Below are 21447 nucleotides of genomic sequence, written 5' to 3' on the forward strand. Positions count from 1 at the left end.
TACAAGAAAACACTGCTAGGCATATTGTAGTCAAACTGCTAAAAACCTAATGTAAAACAATCTAGAAGCATCCAGAGAAAAATAGCATATTAAATACAGGGGAACAATGATTAGCTTCTGATGACTTCCATTAGGAACTATGGAGGCCAGCAACCATGGAACTACGTCTTTATGCTAGGGGAAAAAACCCATCAACCTAGAGTTGTTTATGAAACAAAAATTTCCTTCAAGAATAAAGACAAATTATTGTCTACACCATGATAAAAAAGTTTCTGTACAGCAAAGGAAACCATCAACAGAATGAGAAATCAATAGGAGAAGGTATTTGCAAATGATATATCCAATAAGGGGTCAATATCCAAAATCTATAAAGAACATAAGAAACTGAACACCAAAATTCCAAATAATCCAATTAAAAAATGGGCAGAAGGCTGATAGACATTTTTCCAAGGAAGACATCCAGATAGTCAATAGACACATGAAAGTATGTTCAATATCACTAATCATCAGTGAAATGCAAATCAAAACCACAATGAGATATCATCTTACGCTTGTCAGAATGGCTAGTGTCAAGAAGACAAGAAATAGCAAGTGTTGGTGAGTATTTGCAACCTTTGTGCCCTGTTGGTGAGAATGTATATTGGCATAGCTACTGTGGAAAACAATATGGAAGTATCTCAAAAAATTAAAAATAAAAATAGCATATGATCCAGTAATTTCACTCCTGGGTATTTAGTGAAAGAAAATGAAAACACTTATTTGCAAAATTATATGCACCCTGATGTTCATTGCAGCAATATTTACAATAGCCAAGATATGGAAGCAGCCTAAGTGTCCTAAGTGCCCATTGATAGATGAATGGATAAAGAAGATTTGGTGTATACACACACACACACACACACACACACACACACACACACACACACAATGGAATACTACTCAGCCATAAAAAAAACAAGATCTTGCCATTAGCGACAACATGAATGGACCTAGAGGGTGTTATGCTAAGTGAAAAAGTCAGACAGAAAAAGAAAAATATCTTGTGATTCCACTTGTATGTGGAATCTAAAAAAGAAAACAGAAAAAAACATAAATACAGAGAACAAACTGGTCGTTGCCAGAAGGGAGGATGGGCAAAATGGGTGAAGGGGAGTAAGAGGTATAGGCTTCCAGTTATAGAATGAATAAGTCATGGGAATGAAAGGTATGGCACAGAGAATATAGTCAATAGTATTGTAATCGTGTTATAGGTAACAGATGGTAGCTACACTTGTGGTGAGCATAGCGTGATGTTTAGACTTGTAAAATCACTGTGTTGCACACCTGAAGTAATATAACATGGTGTGTCAACTATAGTTCAATTAAAAAAAGGAATAAAGACAAAATAAAGACGTTCTGATAAAAAAGAAGTAAAGAATTCATCACCATTGGGCCTGAACTATAAGATATTCTAAAAGAAGTTTTTCAGGTAGAAAGTAAATGATAATGGATGGACACTTGGATCCTTAAGAAGAAATGAAGAGCATCAGAAATTGTAAATATTGTGGTAAATATAACTAGCTTTTCTTCTTAATTTTTAAAAAATAGAAATAATTGGTTTTCATGCAATTATAATATTATCTTCTAGGGCTTATTATTATATGTAGATATGATGTCTATGATACCCATCCCATAAAGTGGGGAGTTTGGAGGTACTTATATTGATATAAGTTTTCTACACTTTTTTGTGAGGTGATACGATATTGATTCTAAGTAGAGTATGAAAAGTTAAGGATATATATTATAGCCCATGGAACAACAACAAAAATAAAGCCCAGTAGTCAGATGAAAAAGGAATTTAAAAATAAATTCAAATAATCTGAAAATGTCAGGAAAAAATGAACAGAAGAAAAAACAGGGGGGATAAAAAGAATACTAATAAAATCAAAGACCTAAATATTATGGATATACCCTTACTTCCTTGCTGCTTGGTGGCATTGCTCACTTTTCCAGGGTGGTCTAGTGCCACTCTTATCTCTGTAAAGCTGTCTTTGAACCATGATAAACTGAATAGCTTTGTGCTCTGTGTATTATGTTTATACCTTCTGTCCGTTTTCACCTTGAATCATGGTTATGGTCTGGTTGTGTCTGTCAGCTGTGGTAAGCTGAACGGGTCACAACATGGTTCTGAAAAAGTCCACAAGTTTTAACATCATTAAAGACCTTGACTCCTAGGTATGCCAATCCCTGGCAGGAAATTCAACAAATTACCTGAAACTCTCAGTATCAGTTTCTTTATCTGTAAAAGGGAGGCAGAAATACCTGCTTTGTTGTGTTACTGTGATTTGCATACATTGCCAATCGAATTGCCTGATTCCTATTAAGTATTCTGTAAATCCTAGTTTATTTATTTATTTCATTTGTCTTTTGTCTTTAGCACTCATTTCAGCATAGCTATATAGTAGGAATTCATGAATGTATGTTGAATATAAAATGATAATATACCATCCAATGGGAACATTTAATTAGCTGTATTATCAATGCATTTAGTAACTATTGCATCTCCAATTAGTTGTTTGTTTTTTTTTAAAGCTACATAGTACTTGCTTCTTAAATGGTCTAAAGGGACCATTTTCTTTTAATCTATACTAAAATAAGAATCTCCTGGAAGGATAAATCAGATTGGTTCCATAAAGCCATGCACTTTTTTTGTGTGTTAATTTATAGGAACACTCCTTTTAATTATCTGTCCTAAAAGTTTTCTTACTCTCAACAGATATGTACTTATATAAATAAGCATTATACCCTGTTACTTTTGACACTTGGAATTCTTTTTTAAGTTTTTATTTTAATTCCAGTTCATTAACGTACAGTGTTATATTAGTTTCAAGTATACAATATAGTGATATAATACTTACATACATCACCCAGTGCTCATCATGGCAAGTGCACTCCTTAATCCCCATCACCTACTTAGCCCATCCTTCACCACCTCCCTGCTGGTAACCATCAGTTTGTAATTAAGAGTCTGTTTCTTGATTTGTCTGTCTCTTTTTTTCCATTTGCTTGTTTGTTTTGTTTCTTAAATTCCACATTTGTCTAAAACCATGGTATTTGTCTTTCTCTGACTTATTTCACTTAGCATTGTACTCACCAGCTCCATTCATGTCATTGCAAATGGCAAGACTTCATTCTTTTTTATGGCTACATAATACTCCATTGTGTGTATATGCCACATCTTCTTTATCTATTCATCAATTAATTGTAAATAATGCTGCTATAAATACAGGGGAGCATGTATCCCTTTGAATTAGTGTTTTTGTATTCTTTCAGTAAATATCCACTAGTGTGATTTCTGGTTTGGAGGGTAGTTCTATTTTTAACTTTTGGTGGAACCTCCATACTGTTTGCCACAGTGGTTGCACCAGTTTGCATTCCCTCAAACAGTGCATGAGGGTTCCTTTTTTTCCACATCCTAGCCAACACCTGTTGTTTCTTGTGTTGTTGATTTTAGCCATTCTGACAGATGTGAGGTGCTATCTCACTGTACTTTTAATTTGCATTTCCCTGATGGTAAGTGATGGTGCATATCTTTTCATGTGTCTGTTGGCCATCTGAATGTCTTCTGTGGATAAATGTCTATTTGTGTCTTCTGCCCGTTTTTTAATTGAATTATTTTTTGGGGGGGGGTGTTGAGTTGTATATGTTCTTTATAGATTTTGGATACTAACCCTTTATCAGATGTGTCATTTGCAAATATCTTCTCCCATTCCTTAGGTTATCTTTTAGTTTTGTTGATTGTTTTCTTTGTTGTGCAGAAGCTTTTCATTTTGATGGAGTCCCAATAGTTTATTTTTGCTTTTGTTTCCCTTGTCTCAGGAGGCATATCTAGAAAAAAAGTTGATACAGCTGATGTCAAAGAAGTTACTGCTGTGTTCTTTGCTACAATTTTTATAGTTTCATGTCTCACATTTAGGTCTTTAATCCATTTTGAATTTTTTGTGTAAATGGTGTAAGAAAGTAGTCCAATTTCATTCTTTTGCATGTTGCTGTCCAGTTTTCCCAGCACCATTTGTTGAAGAGACTGTCTTTTTCCCACTGGATATTCTTTCCTGCTTTATTGAAAATTAATTGACCATATAGTTGTGGGTTTCTTTCTGGGTTTTCCATTGTCTTCTATTTAACTATGTGTATTTTTGCCAGTACCATACTGTTTTGATTACTACAGCTTTGTAATATAACTTGAAGTCTGGAATTGTGATACCTGTAGCTTTTCTTTTCTTTTTCAAGATTTCTTTGCCTATTTGGGGTCTTTTGTGGTTCCATGCAAATTTTGGAATTGTTTGTTTCAGTTCTGTGAAAAATATTGGTGGTATTTTGATAGGGATTGCATTAAATGTGTAGATCACTTTGGGTAGTATAGACATTTTAACAATATTTGTTGTGCCAATTTGTAAGTATGGAATGTTTTTCCATTTCTTTGTGTCATTTCAATTTCTTTCATCAATGTTTCATAGTTTTCAGAGTACAGGTTTTTCACCTCTTTGGTTGGGTTTATTCCTAGGTATGTATCTTACTGTTTTTGGTATATTTGTAAATGGGATTGTTTTCTTAATTTCTCTTCTGCCTCATTATTTGTGTGTATAAATGCAACAGATTTCTGTGTATTGATTTTGTATCCTGCGACCTTACTGAATTTATTTATCGGTTCCAGCATTTTTTTGGTGGGGTCTTTCAGGTTTTCTATATAATGTCATCTGCAAATGATGAAAACCTTACTTCTTCCTTACCAACTGGATGCCCTTTATTTCTTTTTGTTTTTTGTGTGATTGCTGTGGCTAGGACTTATAGTACTCTGTTAAAAGGTAGTGAGAGTGGACATCCTTGTCTTGTAGATCTTCAGGTAAAATCTCTTAGTTTTTTTCTGATTGAGGACGATGATAGCTCTGGGTTTTTTCCATATATGGCCTTTATTATGTTGAGGCATGTTCCCTTTGAATCTATTTTATTGAGGGTTTTTATCGTGAATGGATGTTCTACTTTGTCAAATGCTTTTTCTGCATCTATTGAAATGATCATATGCTTCTTATCCTTTCTCTTATTGATGTGATTGGTTTGCAAATATTAAACCACTCCTGCAACCTAGGAATAAATCCCACTTGATCACGGTGAATGATTTTTTAATGCATTGTTGAATTTGTTTTGCTAGTATTTTATTGAGGATTTTTACATCTATTTTCATCAGATACATTGGCTTGTAGTTTTCTTTTTTTGTGATGTCTTTAACTGGATTTGGTATCAGGGTAATGCTGGTCTCATGGAATGAATTTGGAAGTTTCTTTCCTTTTCTAGTTTTTGGAATAGTTTGAGAATTATAGGTATTAACTCCTGTTTACATTTTTGGTAGAATTTACCTGTGAAACCTTCTGGTTCTGGACTTTTTGTTTGTTGGGAGTTTTTGATTACTTATTGAATTTCTTTTCTGGTTATAAGTCTGTTCAAATGTTCTATCTCTTCTAAGAATTTATCCATTTCTCCTAGGTTGTCCAATTTGTTGGCATATAGTTTTTCATAATATTCTCTTATAATTGTTTATATTTCTGTGGTGTTGGTTGTTATTTCTTCTGACTTGCTTGTGATTCTATTTGAGTCCTTTCTCTTTTTTTCTTGATAAATTTGGCTAGAGGTTTGTCCATTTTACTGATTTTTTGGTTTCATTGATCTGTTCTGTTATATTGTTTTTAGTTCCATATCATTTATTTCTGCTCTAATCTTTATTATTACCTTCCTTCTCCTGGTTTTAGATTTTGTTTGTTGTTCTCTTTATAGCTCCTTTAGTTGCAAGCTTAGGTTGTTTATTTCAGATTTTTCTTCTCTTGATGTAGGCCTGTATTGCTGTAAACTTCACTCTGACTGCTTTTGCTGCATCCCAAAGATTTGGACCATTGTGTTTTCATTTTCATTTGTTTCATGTACTGTTTAAATTTTTCTTTGATTTCCTTGTTGACCCATTCATTGTTTAGTAGCATGCTATTTAACCTCCATGTATTTATAGTCTTTCCAGATTTTTTCTTGTGTCTAACTTCTACTTTTATAGCCTTGTGGTCAGAAAAGATTCATGGTATGATTTCAGTCTTCTTGAATTTGTTGAGGCTTATTTTATGAACTAAAATGAGATCTATTCTGGGGAATGTTCCATGTGCACTTGACTAGAATGTGTATTCTGTTTTCAGATGGAATGTTCTGATTATATCTGTTAAATTCACTTGGTCCAGTGTGTCATTCAAAGCCATCGTTTCCTTGTTGATTTTTTTGTGTAGATGATCTATTGATGTAAGTAGAGTGTTAAGTATTATTGTATTATTATTATTATCTATTAATTATTATATTGTATTATTATTGATTAATTCTTTTATGCTTGTTACTGTAATTATGTTTATTATTAACTGTTTTATGTATTTGGGTCCTTGTATGTTGGGCACATAGATATTTACAATTGTTAGGTCTTGTTGGATCGTCCCCTTGGTTAGTATATGGTGTTCTATGTCTCCTGTTACACTCTTTGTTTTAAAGTCTATTTTGTCTAATGTAAGCATTTTTACTCTGGTTTTCTTTTGATAACTATTTGCATGCTAGATGTTTCTCTGTCCCCTTACTTTTAATCTGCAAGTGTCTTTTGGTTTGAAATGGGTCTCATGTAGGCAACATATAGATGGGTCTTATTTTTTTTTGTCCATTCTTTCACCCTGTGTCTTTTGATTGAGGCACTAAGACCATTTACATTCAAAGTAATTATTGATAGATATATATTTATTGTCATTTTATTATTTGTTTTGTGGTTGTTTGTAAAGATTTTCTCTGATCCTTACTTGCCATTTTTTTCATGTTTTGCTGAATTGTTTAGTGATATGTTTGGATTTCTTTCTCTTTATTCTTTACATATTTATTTGTGGTTTTTGATATATGGTTACCATTAGGTTTGTATATAACCTCTTCTGCGATGTTTGGATTTTTAAGGAAAATATCTGTATATCCATGTACATTAGATCCTTGTAATTACTTTAAAAATCCTCTTTGCATCTGTTTCATCTGTAAGTATTATTATAGTTATTCACTGTGGAGAATGTAGAGGTTCTTATAACCATTCTCAAAAAATGAATGTGCCATAATTCCAGTATACTCTCTTATATGACCAAGTGCTCACTTAACTGTGTTTAGAGGTCGTTAAAAAATCGTAGGCAAGAACTTCTGGTGAATTTTTAAACAGTATTTAGTAAACAATGACAAATGTTGATATAAATGTATCATAAAATCTTTGTCTGGGAAAAATAATATTAAACGACTAGTATGAAAAAATTGGTAGCTAAATAACATTTCAGGAGATGGATCTGTTGCATTGATAATTAGCATAATATTTGAATTGCAAAAAACTCTTCAATTTAATGAGTACAGCTCTTTTTCACTTAAGTGTCCTATAAAAACCTAAAGGTTTTCAAGCCAAATGAATTTTGTTTAGAATTCCGTTTAGAAAATACTTTTCAGAGCATAAAGTTTGAATTGTATATCTTTATAAACACAGATTTTTAAAAAAGTTAACCCTTTGAAAAATTAACTCTTGAAGACTTATAGGTATTATTATTTGATTTTGCTGATGAGTGGAAACTTTTAATCAAGACTACTATAAGTGGGGCTTTACATCCTACTTTACAAGTGGGTACATTGTCATGGACCCACTAAAGGGTGCACGCTTGTTAAGTTACAACTCAGAGCCTTATGTGTCCATAACAAAGATGTTATTCTGTAATACCAAAAGGTTACCTTAACATAGATAGACTTTCATTAGTGTGATATCTTAGTGTTAATTCTATAACATTGTGTTCTTCGGTATTCCCTTTGGTATTTTTCCCAATAAATTTTAGAAGAACTTATTAAGGTATAATATACAATAATTGGTACATATTTAAAGAATACAATTTATAAAATATTGGCATGTGTATACATCTGTGAAATCATCACCGAAGCCAATATAATGAACATTTCCATCACACTCAAAACTTTGCTCTCTCCCTTTTTTCATCTGTCCCGAGTGTCACTGTCATCCTCCTTGCCCCTTCTCTAGGCAACCACTCATTTGCTTTTTGTTATTGTAGCTTTAATGTGCTTTTTCTAGAGTTTTGTATAAATGGAATCAAACAGTATGTACCCTTTTTTTTTAATGCCTGGCCTCTTACTCTGCATAATTATTTTGAGATTCATCTATTTTGTTGTATGAATAGTTTATCCTTTTTATTGCTAAGTAGTATTTCTTTGTACAAAAATGCCACAGTCTGTTTATCCACTCACCTAGTGATGGACACTTGGATTGCTTCCAGTTTTTGGCCATTGTAAATAAGGCTGAAGTTTTTAGCTTTTATGAATAAAGCTGCTATAAACATTGAGTGTATTTAAAATTATTTTTTTTTAACCACTTAGTCATAATCATGTCTGTCAACTCTTATCATACAGCATTATTGTTATGCACCTTTCCCAGCAACTTGGTAATTAGGGAAGACTATGAAAATAGCTAATTTTATAACTCATTTTCTACATTTTAGCCATTTTACTCATTTGAGGTATTGACTATAGGAAAGGAAAGCTCTCATTTTGAATGTTGAAATTCCAACAGTCTGGCCAGCATTATCTTACCTTTTATGATATCTCTAAATAAAAATATTAAATGTAACTGAATTAAAGCCTCTGGTCCTTAAGTAACCAAAGAACTTTGCAAATACTTTATACACTGTAATGATATTGTGATGGATATTTTTCTAAAGAGAATAAATGTTTCCTAATGACCATGTTTTATTTCTATAAGCAAATGTGGCAGTTGAAGTCTGTCTCAGTTATCACATTTTCTATAAACAAGGAAATCTAGAAAGAACCCTATAATGCAATATTTAAAAGAAAATTGAGACACATAATCTAATTCATGAGTTTTATTATTGAGAAATTTTTTACTGTTCACATTTTTATACTTAAAAAAAATCTCATTACTTTAGATTTTACTTTTAAGAGGAATGTTTTATATGCAATAAAAGTTCAATCTCTTGAATAAAATTCCAAGTCTTTTTTTAGAAGGGAAGAAAAAAGGAAGAGTAAAATAAAATATGCAAAATTTAAAATTTGTTGCCCCTTTTCACTTTTTTGCTCTTGATGGTATGTGTTTATGTGTGTGAATATGTGTCTAAACATACGTACACTGTGACACATGCATATATGAAAATTACCATTGTAAAGCACAAGATACGAGCAACTTATTATTTATAAATGCATTAAATTTATAGTCTATTGAGAATGGAATGTTAATTTTGGGGTAATTTCTTTTAAAGTAAAGTGGCCTTGGGGCGCCCCGGTGGCTTGGTTGGTTAAGCGTCCGACTTCGGCTCAGGTCATGATCTCGCAGTCTGTGAGTTCAAGCCCCGCGTCAGGCTCTGTGCTGACAGCTCAGAGCCTGGAGCCTGTTTCGGATTCTGTGTCTCCCTCTCTCTCTGCCCCTCCCCTGTTCATGCTCTGTCTCTCTCTGTCTCAAAAATAAATAAACGTTAAAAAAATAAAATAAAAAAAAAAAGTGGCCTTAGTGTTATTCACCTTTATGTTAAATATGTAACTTTGATACAAATATATGCACAGTTCTGTCTGTTGATGTATTTTATTAAAAGGCTAATCTTGTCATACATTTTTAATTATGTACTAAGAATTTTTACTATAGATTGAGATAGAAGACAATATAATTCCTTTACTAGTAAAATTCTATATTTTCAAATATTAAATACTTTTAAGTATATATCTTGTGTTGAGTTATTGACTTAGGAATATTTGTGATATCTTTGAAATTCTTTCATTGCTTTTTATTATACTTTAAAGTTAATTTGATTGAATGTCTTTTGATCTTCTTTCTGTAATTATTAATTTTTCTTCTTATTAAGAATGAATTTTGTGTAGTACCAGAATGGAAATCATTTTGGTTATTTTTCTTTTGGATGTTTATCTTTTTTATAAATACAAGCTGTATTTCTCAGGCCAAAATATGAGTTAACATTGATATTAGAATATGTAAAATGCTAATATCAATTTTTTCTTTCAGATCTCTATAAAAATGGACTCCAAAGAGCTAACTTTGTACCATTCATTGCTGTTCTAAAGGTAAGGAAAATCACTTACTTGTGTTCACTGATTAATATCATATTGATTGATAATTAAGGGCTTTTATAGGATTGCCTATGGTCTTTCATTCAAGCAGAATTCATTTTGATATTAGATAGTTATAGTCAAAGACACTAAAGGAGAAAAGAATGTTTTTTATATAGTATTCATCAATGTGTACACAGGAGAAATTATAAAATATAGTCTAAATTATTGTCTAACTGAAACATTTGATAGTTTGCATTTATAAATTCTAATTTGAGGTTTGCTCATAAATATTATAGTGCAATATTTAACCTTATACATTGATTTCTGAAAAAAATGTTTAATGTTCTCTATTTCTTTCAGGTTAATGGTCTTTAACGTGTTTTCTCAGCTATTAAAGTTGCTATTCTAGAGTAGCATTATTACAAAAATATTCTAATATATTTAAATGTGATTGCCATCAAGTTATGAAATTATGTCAAGTTGAGGCACCTAAATAGTTTAAATATTTGTGTGTATCATCACTGCATGGAGTTTGAAATAGTCTTCATTACAAGATGATTAAGAATAAAATAGCCTCTTTTTTCACTGTTAATTTAAATAAATTTTTATACAATTATTCGATAATTCTATATTTTACCAATACTTATTGAGAACCTACTATGTGCAAAGTGCTACTTTGGGCATGGTGGGTAATGCAATCATGAAATAGGCTGTTCTTGCTTACAAGTCATTTATAATCTAGTTGGGCATATAGGACATACACAAATATCTATAACACAAAGCAAAATGAAGTACCAAAAACAGTACCAAAAATAAGCATATGTGCCAAAATATAACTCCCATAATTCTTAGGTACATAATTTTTCCCAGTCTATAGCAATATAACTGAAGAAGGGATGAGGTTGTATTATTTTTAAAAACCTAAAACCTCAAAAATTCTTATCAAGAAGGAGAAGTAAAACTATTTTTTTCTACAAGTATTCTAAAGATACAGTCAGATAGTCTTTTTCAAATTGTTGGTACCAAACTTTATTCCCTGTGCTATACTTGGGAGAATTAAAACATCTTTTTCCTTGAGCAATTTTAAGTTCCCAGAGGTTTTTAATTTCTCTGAGATATTTATAGATGTAAGGAAAAGTACTCTTTGAAGATTTATGCTGTTAGTATTTTTTTCCCCTTTATATTCGTGTTTTGCATTTGGGGGGAAGGTAAATGTACAGTGTTTTCTTCATGCTGGGAATCCAAAGTAATTTGGTACATGTAGATACCAAAATATAAACAAGGAAGCTAAGAAAAATGGGTACTAAAAATAGTATCTTCATGTAGCATAAAATGTACAAAATGTAAAGAGAGAAGGCTCACAGAATGAAACAAGTTAAAGGTTCTCAGGGAACTTTGTATGTATACTTTTTTTTTTTAACCACAAACCTTATTTTTTGGCCAGTAATTTGTCATACTTTAATATATAATAGCATTATTAATAAACAACTAAATTGGCCAGATTGGGTTTAATTTTTTCCGTTTTAACCCTCTCTCTCTCCCTCTCTCTCTCTCTCTCTCTCTCCATATATATATATATATATGTATTGTATATATATTGTATATATATTGTATATATATATATATAGTATATGTATTGTGCATATATATATATTTGTAGAGAGGAATATATATCTATATATCTATATCTATATCTATCTATCTATCTATATAGATATACACACACACATATATATTTGTAGAGGAAGAAACCCAAAGAGATAAATTATCCAAATTTGAAATTGAACAAGAACTGAAATAAATAATGTACAATTTGAAATTGAACACAAACTAAAATTCCTAGGAAACTGAATATCTTATTGGATAAGAAAGTATTTAAAATGTCCCGTTTATTCAAAAGACTTTTCACATGTAACAAAACATCAGCCAGGTAAATATATGCTGTGGCTGGTTTCCCTGGAGCTTTTTTGGTGGGCATATGAGGTTTCCTTTGTAAGGAAAGTTTGTTTCATATTTATTTAAATGACATTTCGCCTATTCACATATGCCAGTGTTACTCTTGCATTTTGACCCAGCTGAGAGAACTGTATAGAAGAAGTCAATCTTAAAACTAATAGAGAATCTTGGTTTAATAAAAAGAGACTATAAACCAGATAGAAATTTATTTGGGGAAAAAGTACAGTGTATATTCACTTTTTCTTTTATGTCCTCTCCTATAAACCAAGTGATAACAAATTGGTAATTCACTACAAGAACTTGTGATTTGTTGCTTGGAGTATTGCAAAAAAACAAGAGCCTATATAAGTTCTTAGTAAACAATAATATTTTTATAAGATAGTAGGAATGATGAGGAGGACTAATATGCTGTTAAAAAACAAAATGTGGTATATTCATACAATGAATTATTGTTTTGCTATAAAAAAGAAATGCAAATTTTGACATTTGCTACATTACAGATGAACCCTGAGAACAAAGGGCAAATATTATATGATTCCACTTATATGATGTGCCTAGAAACGGCATATTCAGAGAAACAAAAGTAAAATAGAGGTTACAGGGGCTGAGAGGAGTGGGGAATGGGTAATTATTATTTCATGGGTAGAGTCTCTCTTTGGGATGATGAAAAGGTTCTGGAAATAGACATTAGTAATGGTTGTATAACATCATGAATGTACTTCATGCCATTGAATTGCACACTTAAAATGGTTAAAATGATAATGTTTTTGTTATGTATGTTTTACCACAATTTATTTAAAAAAAGAAAAGAAAAAGCCATAGTACTGGAAAGAATATAGAAAATGTTTAGGTATTATCTCCTCTAGGAAGCCCCCTGGAGAACTCCTTCAAGCAAAGCAAGGCAAAACCAAAACAAAGCAAAACCTAACCCTTACGTATAATTTCCACTGCCATTTAAGTGGGGAGGCTCCAGTTTTGCTCTTACTTGCGTTTTCTTTGAATTTATCTTGCTCTTCATTTTCTAATTTACTGAGATTAATTTTTTTTAAATCTCTTTTCAACCTTCTTTCCTAACTGCATTTAAGGCTATTTATTTTCCCGCAAATAGCTGCATTCCTTAAGTTTTTATATTTAGTATTTTCACTATTAAGTTCAGAGTATTTTCTAATTTCTATTGTGATTTCTTTTTTAACGCATGTGTTAGCTAGAAGTATGTTTTTTAATTTCCAAACAAGCATATGAAATTTCCTGTTGTTATTATTTTCTCAACAAATGCTTAATTGCGTTGTGGTGGGAGGATATGCTCCATGCAACTTAAATCCTTTAAAATTTGTTGAAATTTCCTTTATGGCCTAATATATGGCCAATTTTTATAAAAATATTCTTTGTATTCTCGAAAATAATGAGTACTCAACTACAGTTGTATGTGATAGTATATATAACACAGTACACTCATTAGATTGGAGTTGTTAATTGTGTTCAAATTTTTATTATTTTTTCCCATCACTTATTATGAAGCTTATGGAAAACATCTCTCACTATGATTATGAATTTATTTATTTCTCTGGTAATTCTGTCATTGACCTTAACATATTTTGAGGCTGTAAGTTGCATGCAGATTTAGAATGATTAAATATTGCTTGTGAATAGAACTTTTATAATGAATTTATTTTTTTTCAACGTTTATTTATTTTTTGGGACAGAGAGAGACAGAGCATGAATGGGGGAGGGGCAGAGAGAGAGGGAGACACAGAATCGGAAACAGGCTCCAGGCTCTGAGCCATCAGCCCAGAGTCCGACGCGGGGCTCGAACTCACGGACCGCGAGATCGTGACCTGGCTGAAGTCGGACGCTTAACCGACTGCGCCACCCAGGCGCCCCTATAATGAATTTTTTTACTAAGTAGTGATGCAAGCTTCTTTGTTGTTACAAGCACAGTCATAATTGTGGAAACATTTTTGTCATATCTGCTTTAAATTGCACACGCATAGGGTAATTTTATCAGATAATTTTAACATTTTTGTCATCTTTTTTTTTTTTTAACGTTTATTTATTTTTGAAACAGAGAGAGACACAGCATGAACGGGGGAGGGGCAGAGAGAGAGGGAAACACAGAATCGGAAGCAGGATCCAGGCTCTGAGCCATCAGCCCAGAGCCCGACACGGGGCTCGAACTCGCGGACCGCGAGATCGTGACCTGAGCTGAAGTCGGACGCTTAACCGACTGAGCCACCCAGGCGCCCCCTCTGTCATCTTGATGTTTTTTTACAGTGTAGGATCTTCCTAGTTTTTGGTGTGAATGAATTTATCTAGTGATTGTCTTTTTATAGTGTGAGATCTTCCTGGTTTTTGGTATGAATGAATTTCATTTGAAATTTGGACATTTTCATAATCTGTCATGAGACTTTGGATCTTATTTAAAAAAATTTTTTTATTGTGGTAAAGTATATATAACATAAAATTTACCATTTGAACCATTTTTAAGTGTACAATCAGTGCCGTTAAGTACATTCACATTGTTGGGCGACCATCATCACCACCTAGCTCTAGAACTTCGTCTTCCCAAACTGAAATTCTGTACTCATTAAATAATAACTCCCCATTCTCCTCTTCTCCCAACTCCTGGTAACCATCATTCTACTTACTATCTCCATGAATTTGCCATTTTTAGGTACCTTATATAAATGGAGTCATATGATATTTGTTCTTTTGTGTCTGGGTTTTTTCACTTACATAATGTCTTCAAGGTTCATCCATGCTGTAGTATGTGTCAGATTCCATTCCTTTTTAAGGAATAAGATTCCATTATACATATATACCACTCTTTGTTCATCTGTTCATCTATTGATGGACATTGGGTTGATTCTACCTTTTGGCTGTTGTGAATAATGCTGCTGTGAACACTTGTGTACTAATATTTGTCTGAGTCCTTTTAATTCTTCTGTGTGTAATCATTGTAGTTTTGATTCATGTTTCTCAAGTGATCAGTGATGAGTAGCATATTTTCGTGTGCTTATTGGCCATTTGTTTGTCATCTTTAAACTTGAGTTTTAGATGGCTTTTTGGGCACTATTCTAACAGAAGGATAGGCACTGTCTAATTATTGTCTAATTATTGCTAGGGGGCAGTCCAGGTTCTTTATCAGCATCTATAGAGCAGGTACTCCTTGTTTCTGCTGGTGGAGAGGTTCCACTGACATCATCGGGGTAGGGAAGGTGGGGTGCTCATTATTGACTGGCAGGGATGAATGTTTCTTTTTTTAAAAAATATTTATTTATTTAAGTAATCTCTACCCCCAACATGGAGCTCGAACTCACAACTCTGAGATCAAGAGTTGCACGCTCCACTGACTGAGCCAGCCAGGTGCCCCAGGGTTGAAAGTTTCAGTTCCCCACTTAGCCTTCTCTGATGTCACTGGCAGGAGTGTTGGGATGCCTCATTAACAGCCTTGTGAGAATGTACTTCTAGACTCCTCTCAGCCTTTGCTGGAAAGGGTGCAGGTGGCATCAGTTTTTTCCACTGCGGTGTTTGCCACAGTACAAGTTATTGTTGAAAAGTTTCTTCTTTGCTATGCTGCCATTTTCCTGGGTCCTCCCTTGTCCATGTCCATTGGCATTCTGGGATGCTGGCTTCTTCAGTTCCAAGTCTGGAATACATGAATTGAACAGAAAAGCAGAGAACTCACCATTCTGTTGTTTCTCAGGTCTTGAGATCCCTACCTCTTTTTTGTTCTACTTTTTAGTATGTACCTATGTCTATTTTATATATGATCTCTAGGATTTTAAATTGTACATGTCAGGAGGGACAGAGAAAGGATATCTACTCCATCTTCCCAGAAGTAGAAGTCGTTTTATTAAATGTCCTTGTCTGCTAATTCCTTCATTTCTGTCATTTTGGTTTTGTTTTTGTGTTCTGATTTTAACCTTCCCGCCACCCCCCCCCCCCCCCAGTTGTGAGTCCTCCTTTCCTGATTCTTGGCAAACTTAATAGTTTGTGATTGGATGATGAACATTGTGGTGATTATATTGAGTGTTACTTCCTTTAAGGCTGTTGAATTTTATTTTGGCAAGTGGTTAAGTTGCTTGCAGATCAGCTTTATCCTTCCGAGGCTTTTTAATTAATGTTTATTTACTTTGAGAGAGAGAGAGCACGCAAGTGGGAAAGGGGCAGAGAAGGAGAAAGAGAGAATCCAAGCAGGCTCTGCACTGCCAGCACAGAGCCTAATGCAGGGCTTGATCCCACAAACCTGTGAGATCATGAGCTGAGCTGAAATCAAGAGTGGGACACTTAACCAACTGAACCACCCTGGGTGCCCCTTGAGGCTTGTTTCTAAGCTTTGATAGTATGTCTCAAGTAGCCTTTACTCTAAGACTATTTTACCCTTTCTTCTAAATGTGACCCTTCTAGAGTCTCTACTGAATCCCCTTAGTGTCACCAACTTCTCTCTACTCTGTCTGTTCAGAATACTTGTATCTCCCAGCTTTCTGTGGATTGTTCTTTCCCCAGTCTTGTGAAGTTTCACCTTATGCACGTGCAATTTAATATTCAGCCAAAGATTATAGACATTCTCTATGCAGATATTCTAGAGCTCTGTGTCTGCATAGCTTCCTCTTTTACTGAACTCTGCCATGCAAATCCCAACTGCCTCAACTTCCTAGAGCTCTGATCACTGTCTCCTCAACTGATTTAGACTGCTGTGCTGCAGTCTAGAAATTGCCTCTGACAGAAAGCCATGGGAAGTGTAATGCTTGCTTAACTGGTTTATTTCCCACATCTCAGGGATTGTGTCTTTTGCTACTCATTGTATTATGTCTGGTAGTAGAGGTTTTAAATGTTTTGTCCAGTGTTTTAGTGCTTAATGGCAGGAAGGCAAAATTGACTTCTAAATACTCTGCTTTGGCCAAAAGGAGAAGTCTCTTAGTTTTTTTTTTTATTGAACTATAATTAAAATTTACCATTATATTAGCTTCAGATGAAGCTAATCAACATATTGATTCACAATTCTGTCTATATGTTACTCACTGTTCACCACAGTAAGTGTAGTCACCATCTGTCACCAAACATTATTGACTATGTTCCTTATGCCGTACTTCTCATCTTTGTAACTTACTTATTTTATAACTAGAAATTGTACCTCTTTTTAAAAAAATTTTATTTATTTTATTATCTTTTCAAATTTAAATACAAGTTAGTTAACATATAATGTAATAATGAAATTCAGGAATAGAATTGACTGATTCATCACTTACATATAACATGCAGTGTTCATTCCAACAAGTGCCCTCCTTAATGCCCCTTGGCCGTTTAGCCCATCCCTCTGCCAAACACCCCACCAGCAACCCTCAGTTTGTTCTCTGTATTTAAGAGTCTCTTATGTTTTTTTTCTCTATTTTTCTTATTTTTACTTCCCTTCCCCTATGGTCATCTGTTTTGTTTCTTAAATTCCACATGAAAGAAATCATATGATATTTGTCTTTCTCTGACTGACTTATTTTGCTTAGCATAATACTCTAGTTCCATCCACATTGTTGCAAATGGTAAGATTTCGTTCTTTTTGATCACCGAGTAATATTCTGTTGTATGTATGTGTGTGTATGTATGTGTATATGTATGTATGTATATATGTGTATATATATGTATATATATATGTATATATATATATACATATATATACATATATATATATATGTATATATATATATACATATACATGCACACACACACATAGCACATCTTTATCCATTCCTCGGTCAATTGATGTTTGGGCTTTTACCATACTTTGGCTGTTGTTGATAGTCGTGCTATGAACATTGGGGTGCTTGTGCCCTTTTGAATCAGCACTCCTGTGTCCTTTGGATAAATACCTAGTAGTGCAATTTCTGGGTCGTAGGGTAGTTCTATTTTTAATTTTTTGAGGAACTTCCAAATTATTTTCCAGAGGGGCTGCACCAGTTTGCATTCCCACCAGGTGCAAAAGGGTTCCTCTTTTCTGCATCCTCGCCAATGTCTACTGTTGCCTGAGTTGTTAATTTTAGCCATTCTGACAGGTGTGAGGTGGTATCTCATTGTGGTTTTGATTTCTCTTTCCCTGATGATGAGTGATGTTGAGCATTTTTTCATGTGTCAGCCATCTGGATGTCTTCTTTGGAGAAGTGTCTATTCATGTCTTTTGCCCATTTCTTCACTGGATTGTTTTTTGGATGTTGAGTTTGATAAGTTCTTTATAGATTTTGGATACTAACTCTTTATCTGATGTCTTTTGTAAGTATCTTCTCCCATTCCGTTGTTTGCCTTTTAGTTTTGCTGATTTTTTCCTTTGCCATGCAGAAGCCTTTTATCTTGATGAGGTCCAGTAGTTCATTTTTGCTTTTGTTTTCCTTGCCTCTGGATACATGTCAAATAAGTTGCTGTGGCTGTGGTCAAAGAGGTTGTTGCCTGTTTTCTCTTCTAGGATTTTGACAGTTTCCTATCTTACATTTAGGCCTTTTATCCATTTTGAGTTTATTTTTGTGTATGGTGTAAGAAAGTGGTCCAGGTTCATTCTTCTGCACATGGCTGTCCAGTTTTCCCAATACTGTTTGCTGAAGAGACTGTCTTTTTTCTACTGGATATTCTTTCCTGCTTTGTCAGAGACTAGTTGTCTATATGTTTATGGGTCCATTTCTGGGTTTTCTGTTCTGTTCCATTGATCTATGTGTCTGTTTTTGTGCCAGTACTATACTGTCTTGATGATTACAGCTTTGTAATACAGCTTAAAGCCCGGAATTGTGATGCTTCCAGCTTTGGTTTTCTTTTCAACATTACTTTGGCTATTCGGGGTCTTTTCTGATTCCATACGGAAATTTGTACCTCTTAATCCTCTTTATCTATTTCACCTGCCAAGAACCATCAGTTTGTTCTCTGTATTTAGGAGTCTGTTTAATTTTTGTTTCTTTATTCATTTGTCTTTTAGATTACATGTATAAGTGAAATTATATGGTATTTGTCTTTCTCTGACTTATTTCACTTAGCATAATGAAGGTCCGTCCATATTGTTGCAAATGGTGAGATTTCATTCTTTTTTTTCTGGCTGAGTAATATTCCATTGTGTACATCTACCATATCTTCTTTATCCATTCATCTATTGAAGGACATTTGAGTTGCTTCCATATCTTGGCTATTGTAAACAATGCTGCAGTGAACACAGGGCTGCATATCTTTTTGAATGAATGTTTTTGTTTTCTTTTGGTAAATACCCAGTAGTGGGATTACTGAATAGTAGTATGCTATTTCTATTTTTAATTTTTTGAGGAAACTCCATACTGTTTTCCATAGTGGCTACACCAATTTACATTCCTGTCAGCAAGATTCCTTTTTCTCCACATCCTTGCCAATATTTTTCCTTCCTTCCTTCCTTCCTTCCTTCCTTCCTTCCTTCCTTCCTTCCTTCCTTCCTTCCCTCCTTTCTCTCCCTCTCTTTCTTTTCTTTTGTAGGCTCCATGCTAAACATGTGGCTTAAACTCCTGACCCTGAGATTAAGAGTCACGTGTTCTACCAACTGAGCAAGCTGGCCAGGCATCCGAGTTATTTCTTGTGTTTTTGATTCTAGCCATTCTGACAAGATGTAAGGTGATGTCTCATTGTGGTTTTGAATTACATTTTTCTGATGATGAGTGATATTGAGCAGTCTGTTGCCTGTCTGTATGTCTTATTTGGAAAAATGTCTTTTCAGGTCCTCTCTCCATCTTTTAATCAGATTACATGGGGCTTTTTGGTTTTGAGTCATATAAATTCTTTATATATTTTGGATATTAACCTCTTATCAGATAAGTCATTTGCAAATTATCTTTTCCCATTCAGTAGGTTGCCTTTTCACTTTTTTTTTTTTCCAAGTTTTTTTTTTATTTATTTTTGGGACAGAGAGAGACAGAGCATGAACGGGGCGGGGGCAGAGAGAGAGGGAGACACAGAATTGGAAACAGGCTCCAGGCTCCGAGCCATCAGCCCAGAGCCTGATGCGGGGCTCGAACTCACGGACCACAAGATCGTGACCTGGCTGAAGTCGGACGCTTAACCGACTGTGCCACCCAGGCGCCCCTGCCTTTTCACTTTTTAATGGTTTCCATCATCTTAGCTTTTAATTGTAAAGAAGAAGACAGGATATTTTGTAATTTAGGAGCTCAGAGCCATATTTTTTTTTTTTACAGATACTTTAAAAATATAAATAGGATAACTTTTTTAAAAAACTTTTTTATTTACTTATTTTGAGAGAAACACAGATATCATGAAAGGGGGAGGGGCAGAGAGCAAGGGAGAGAAAATCCCAAGCAGGCTCTGCATTGCCAGTGTAGAGCCCGACATGGGGCTTGAACTCATGGAAATGTGAAATTGTGACCTGAGCTGAAACCAAGAGTTGGATACAGAACTGACCAAGTCACCCAGGTGCCTCAGGATAACTATTTTTAAGAAGCAGTGATGGGAACATCTTTCCCATATTTAGAGGAATCATTAAGTAAATGATGGTACAGTCACATGAGGGGATATTATAGTATACTTACTTGGAATGATATTTTTAAAAAGATTTTAATAATGTATAATAATGTTCACAGATAATTTGAGTGAAAAAATATGATGCAAGAGTATATCCAGTACTCTTAACTGTGAAAGTAATGTACATGTACATGAATAGAAAACTACTGGAAATAAATACCTCAAAATATAGCTAGAACTTATTTCTGAAGAGTTAGATTATAGATAATTTACATTTTCTCTGTTAGACTTTTCGAAGATTTCTTTTTTTAAAAAATGTTTATTTATTTTGAGAGAGAAAGATAGAGAACGAGCAGAGGAGGGGCAGAGAGAGGGGGAGACAGAGAATCCCAAGCAGGCTCTGCTCTGTCATTGCAGAGCCTGATGTGGGGCTTGAACCCACAAACCATGAGATCATGACCTGAGCTGAAATCAAGAGTTGAACACTTAACTGACTGAGCCACCCAGGCATCCCTTACTTTTCTAAGAATTCTAACATTAGACTTTTCTGGAATGATCTTGTATTATTTTTTGTTTATTTTTCTTTTTCATATTTTTAAAATTTATTTTGAGATAGGGATAGAGAGAGTGTGAGCGGGGGAGGGGCAGAGAGGTAGGGAGAGAGAGAATCCTAAGCAGACTCTGCACTGTTAGCACAGACCTTGATGCAGGGCTTGAATTTATGAACAGTGAGATCATGAGCTGAGCCGAATTCAGATACTTAACCGACTGAACCCCCCAGGTGCACCTTGTATTATTTTTTATAATAAAACCCATTCTTTTAGCAGGTAAATTTTTGTCTACCCTTCTTAGGAAGTCAGCAGATCTGGGTAG

General features: G+C 33.9%; 1 protein-coding gene across 2 annotated transcripts in view; it reads left to right on the plus strand.

Moving 5' to 3' along the window:
* Window positions 1–21447, plus strand: part of AFG1L (AFG1 like ATPase) — a 200802-nt gene that overhangs the window by 94691 nt on the left and 84664 nt on the right. For both annotated transcript variants that reach the window (XM_006931927.5, XR_006598149.1), the window contains exon 8: window positions 10103–10161. In XM_006931927.5, coding sequence (XP_006931989.3) covers window positions 10103–10161 — 59 coding nt within the window. The remainder of the gene's footprint in view (window positions 1–10102; window positions 10162–21447) is intronic.

Source organism: Felis catus, chromosome B2 (assembly GCF_018350175.1).
Source record: "Felis catus isolate Fca126 chromosome B2, F.catus_Fca126_mat1.0, whole genome shotgun sequence".
Classification (NCBI taxonomy): Eukaryota; Metazoa; Chordata; class Mammalia; order Carnivora; family Felidae; genus Felis; species Felis catus.